This window comes from Lactuca saligna, chromosome 6 (genome assembly GCF_052625555.1).
Source record: "Lactuca saligna cultivar CGN05327 chromosome 6, ASM5262555v1, whole genome shotgun sequence".
NCBI lineage: Eukaryota > Viridiplantae > Streptophyta > Magnoliopsida > Asterales > Asteraceae > Lactuca > Lactuca saligna.
Window position 1 is genome coordinate 17,413,525 of NC_136422.1, and position 5,569 is coordinate 17,419,093.

Consider the following 5,569-nt stretch of genomic DNA (forward strand, 5'->3'; position numbering starts at 1 on the left):
ATAAGGAATAATATTTAGCTATTTAATTAATATAAGTCATATATTAATTGGTATTAATTTGGTGACTTAAAGAGATTAATTAAATAAGAGGGTATAAACTGTCAATTGTTTGATAGTTAGACTTTAGACTGTAAATCCATTAGGATATACCTTGGACGGATTCTAAGAGCTTAAGGATAGCTCAAATCGTCCATAGGGTTATCTATGGAATGGATTTGGATAGCCTTAAGAGAAGATTATCCAATTAGGGTTTAGGGTGAAACCCTTAAGGAGTCTAATAGTATAAATAGCCCCTATGGGTGAGGGAATTTGACACACAACCTTAAAGCAAGGAACCTCTGGTCGAATTCCTCCCCTCTCCTCTCTCCTAAATCATCTTGCTTGCTATTGGTGTTTGTAAGCCATTAGAGGAGTGACAATTGTGACTCTAGAAGCTCCAAGACAAACAAGATCAACAAGGAATTCAAAGGTATGATTCTAGATCTGTTTCAATATTGTTGTTTAACCTAATTAGCCATTAGAAGTCTTGGATTCAAAAGCATGTTTATTAGAAAGCCTAGATCCAAGCATTAGGGTTTTGCATGCGCACATAGGAAAGTTCTTATGGCTAAAACCCATCAATTAGTTCCATTCCATTCCAATAATCACTGATTCCATTCCAGTAATCATTGGTTCCATTCGAGTGTGAGCACTCAATTATATTGAAGAATCATTGGTCTCATTTTTTTTTATCAAAACTAATTTTATTTCCATAAAACATTGATTCCATTCCAATATAAGACTTTGAATTAACCACACTTTCAAAGTACATTACCAAAGTCATTACATTACAATTTTCATTTCATTTCAGTATAACATACATAAAAAAACATAACAAAGAACAACAACATACAACATTTGAGATTCCAATATTTCCTACTTAATTTATCCAAGTCTTTTATGAAACTCATTGATTCTTTACCTGCCTTCACCTTATGAGTCCAAAAATTAATTTCCAATATTGATATCTTGACTTCAGTGTTGTCTTGTTTTATTAGTTCTTCATCTTGATCGATCAATTCCCAGAAATCACATTTCTTCTTCTTCTTATCCTTCAATATACATAATAAAATTCACATAAGAAATTAATCATGTAAGAGAAGTAGATACTAGTGAGTTACGACATACTCTAAACTTTCGACCCAGATTATCAATCGTAGTTGAGGTCTAAACTTGGGAAGACTTCTCACAACGACAAGGGTGAGCATAATCAATTGTACTCCTACTCTTGGAAATGTTCGAATTTGACTTAGAATAATTTGATGAACTTGAAGATGCTATAGGAGCCGTATCAAATATGAAGGGCAGAAGGAGATGAAAACTTGTAAATGTTCGAATTTGACTTAGAATAATTCGATGAACTTGAAGATGCCATAGGAGCTGTATCAAATATGAAGGGCAGAAGGAGATGAAGAAGGGGAATGAAGATGGAGAGTGAACCCTAATTTGGTGGTTGATGGTTATTAAAACACATTTAATAGTTGATCTGAGGTAACCTCAGGTCACTCTAAAAGGTTATTTGTATTTTGTTGGTATTTTTTGTACAAAAATTTCAATTTAATGGTATTTTTTTTTCACTAAAAAAAATAATAGTGTCTTTTGTACTTTTTAAAACATTATTACCTTTTTAAATCATTTTCCCTGGTAAGTAAAATCTCACCTAGTCACCTTCCTTGCTGTGGGGGGCCAGATTTACCTTATGTTCTAAAGCCTTAGGTTTGGAGAAATAAGCATAAAGAGAGTGGAGGGCAATGGACTGAATCATAAGACAATATTTACAGTTAAATAGCTGTTTTTTTACTGAATGAAAAATTGTGTTTAAAAATAGCTGGAAACTAAAATCAGTAAATTGTATTGTATTATGTATGGTTCCACAGCAAACATATAACATATATTAATGAAATGAAAAGGTGAAAACAAAACAAACAGTTTGACAGTTTTTTTAACGCAACGAAATAAATACTATTTACAACCAAAAAAAAAAAGACCGAAAAACCCACACCATCACCATCAATAACAATTATGAATGGAATGGAATGAGGCTTCTTATTTGAATTTCCCTCTACTCACTTCCATCAATGCATGCATAGAGTCTTCAAATCTGCACATTCATGCCCCATGAAACCATACCATACATACCATACCATACCCCTTTTATTTCCATCTCATACATGATTTTTCTTTTTTTCTTTTTTTTTTAATCCACATCAAATTTGTTCCTGTAAGACACCAAATAAGCAATAAATAAATAAGACCATAGAAAACTATAAGCAACAGGACTTTTACAACTCCAAAATCACATTTTTAGGGACCAACATTGCAAAAATCAGCTATACTCAGGGACCAAACATGTAACATATAATATAAGCAATTACTTAAAAGTTGTAACCTGTGTTATTTCATTCACAAGCAATCTTGGTGTCAAAGCTGCTTAAACAGATGGCAAATGCTTGAAAAGCAGAAATAGGGTAGCGATAATCCATGGTGAAGACATCTTTCCCTACTTTCCCAAATTGAAGGATAACTTTTTCATATTGTGGGCCCGATTGTCCAGCTGGCGGTGTGGCTACCAGCTGGAAGTTTTTCACTGAAGCAACCGTGACACGCCCTTGAAAATTTAAACACCAACATTGAAGCTGTTCATGCCATCTTGGGGATTTGTTTTTCAGAACAAGAGGTCCATCTCTTTGACTTTGACTTTGACTTTGACTTTGACTGGTGGTTAAGGTTTTTTCCACACAGCTTGATCTTGAACGAAAGAACGGAATTGAAGGAAAAGATTCACCACTGGAAAGGGGGAATTCGGTTTGCGTGGGGGCCACACCTCCAGCTTCAATGGAAGAACTTGGGATTGGATCCATGATGCATTGCATTCTTCTTGGACCCCTGCTTTTTAATTTTGTTATACAGAGTAAATGTTAGATGAGTTTTTATATAAACAAACAGCTTCATTTTCATTGGAATGGAATGAACCATTCCATTCCTTCAGCATACCTGGATCCCAACATGTTCAACTCATATGAGATGTGAGCTACAGGATAGCTTCCAGCAGGAACTCTAGGGGAAACCTGAGTGGACCCCATAAATCTAGTGGAGCGACTCTTTGTCATTTTAGCCCCATCATGAGGTGGCAAACCATCATATACAATAAACTTTGTTCCCAAAAAGTTTGACCTGTGTCATCAAATATCATATAAAAGAATATGATGTTTACTTAACTTTCCAATCATATCATAAGTCATAACAATTAACAAACTGAATGTTTCAACTTTCAGCTTTCAAATGGTAAATGTAAGTGTAAATCCTCACCTTAATTTTCCAATATATCTATTGCTTCCTTTTGACATGTCATCAGCATGTAATGAGATGATGTAATCCGTACATGTGGTGCGTCTAAACTTGCGAGCAGCAAGAAGAAACTTTCCATCATCAGCAAGTGCTGCAAGATTACAGGGACAAAATAGTAAATATGTAATCCAAATGCAAGAAAACACATAATAAAACAAGAAATACCCTTCAAATTAAAAAAAGTAGATTGCTATTTCATGCATTTATCCGTAGAAAAAAAAAAAAGATGTTTACTTTACCTTGAGTCAAACTAAGGAAAAGGAAATATGTTTGAGTTGACCTTTTCCGTTTTATAAAGCATTGGAGGAGAGATTCTCTAGGACCAGGCTGCATGTTAGCAAGAAACTATTAATTATTAACTGAAACAGTTAAGAAGTTAATTTAACTGCAAAATTCCTAATTATACATTTATTTGAAAAAAATTAGGAGCTTATACATTATGTAACAATGTATTCACATGTGTCAGCAAGAAATATCAATCTCAAACACTAACTATATGGAAACTTGTGACATGTGATGGTTAACAAAGGGACAAAAAAAACGCTATAAGGTGTCGATTTGATGGAAAAGTATCAAGATTTACAAAAATAAGAAACAGAACTCAAATGGAAAAATGAAAACATCTTACTCTATCTTTTGAGGGATAAAAATTCAAATGAAGCTTGTCGTTTTTTGTCCATGTGTGTTTGTGAAACTAGAGAATGGAATAAAGGAGCTGTAATGACATGTGTGCTTTTAGAACATTTGAGCAAGTTGTATATCATTTGTTGATTCTATTGTTTTATGGTGTTTTCTTTGTAACTTTTGTTAAAATTGCATGAATCTTGGTTTGATTATATCTTATATTGTTAAAATAGTTGAGATATTATTCTGTTGCTTTTCTCATTTGGATTGTAATTTTCTGTTAGTTAAGAAAACTGATCAAACAACCATGTTTTCATTCAATAATAATTCAGACAGAGGAATAAAATGGCAATTATTTATCATTTAGCTCATCATTCAGAAATCAGAATACCAATCAAACTGTCTGGTTGTCAGTTGCCATACATACAGAGTCTAAATAAGTGGATAAGTAACACATAATCAACCCTAATAGTGGATCATACAAGTATAATAGATATAGTTATTTCTTAATTTCTCAGCCCATGTACCATATATGTATTCTAATATTTGTTTCCTTATGTGATTAACACAATCATTCCATCGTGTATCCCTTTGTCTACACCCGACAAAATCCTTATAAACTTATAGATATGAACTAACACGTCAGAATAATTACCACATAATAAAGGGATACACCCAAATAGTGAATCATACAACAAAATCCCAACCCTAAAATGTTTGATAACCATCGAGGCACACCAAAAAAAAAAACGAAACAATTAGACATAGTTGTAGGAATTGAGGTAAACCTGCTTGACAGAAATTGGGAAAGTCAGCATCCCGGAAATCTCAGGCCTCTTAACGATCTCCTTCATGATCTCTCTCCAACTCCTACAAACAGTAGCACAACCAACAACATTCTTCCGGGTAGGCCACTTATTTTCGGATGATTCAATCCTGATCAAGACCTCTCTCAAGAGCTCTTGAGGCATGTTAGCCCAACAGCTCTGTTTCAAACCGTCATCGATTTCTTCAGCGTCATCTTCGAGTTCTAAAGCAGCAACAGCCATGGAAGTCTCTTGAATGACACGGCAGGATCTGGTTCTCAAGCCACAATCCAGATTCATAAAAGAGAGTGGGTGATTGCTGGTGAAGCCAATTATACAAAGGGGAATTGAAGAGGGTTTGGGTTCGGTGTGGAAGGGATGTCAAAAGAGTAGTGGATACACAGAAACCGGATTTGGTGAGTTTTCGTTTGGTTAAGGAGCGCGTGAACTCACGCGCATCTGTAACGGACATTGACAGATCATTCATCTCTATAAAAAACGCAAATTATTATTTGTATAATAAAACTCTATATTTCTAACTAATTTATACAATAATTAGAATTTCTTTTATCAACTTGTATTATCATATTTTAATTCATTACCAATTTGCATTACATATATATTTATGTAGTTTCTTTTTTGTTTTGATGTGATTCAGTGATTCTTGGCTTCTTGCTACTAAATATGTGTATAATCTGTTACAGAATTTTCATTTTGACATTTTTAATAATCTTTATCTTTTATTTATTATT

The 5,569-nt window shown here is 33.7% G+C and overlaps 1 protein-coding gene across 3 annotated transcripts; it reads right to left on the minus strand.

The window, feature by feature from the left end:
- Window positions 1–1,868: 1,868 nt before the first annotated feature.
- LOC145000574 (tubby-like F-box protein 3) lies at window positions 1,869–5,231 on the minus strand. 3 transcript variants are annotated; one of them, XM_078959821.1, is made up of 6 exons: window positions 4,800–5,230; window positions 3,627–3,714; window positions 3,349–3,478; window positions 3,034–3,213; window positions 2,429–2,928; window positions 1,869–2,258 (listed from the first exon to the last, which is right to left on the minus strand). In XM_078959821.1, the coding sequence occupies exons 1-5, from the start codon at window positions 5,115–5,117 to the stop codon at window positions 2,439–2,441; spliced, it is 1,206 nt and encodes a 401-aa protein (XP_078815947.1). In that variant the 5' UTR covers window positions 5,118–5,230; the 3' UTR covers window positions 1,869–2,258; window positions 2,429–2,438. The 3 variants fall into 3 exon arrangements, with proteins under 3 accessions (XP_078815947.1, XP_078815949.1, XP_078815948.1); XM_078959823.1 differs by having other exon boundaries at window positions 2,429–2,925; window positions 4,800–5,228; XM_078959822.1 differs by lacking the exon at window positions 1,869–2,258 and having other exon boundaries at window positions 2,428–2,928; window positions 4,800–5,231.
- Window positions 5,232–5,569: the final 338 nt, after the last annotated feature.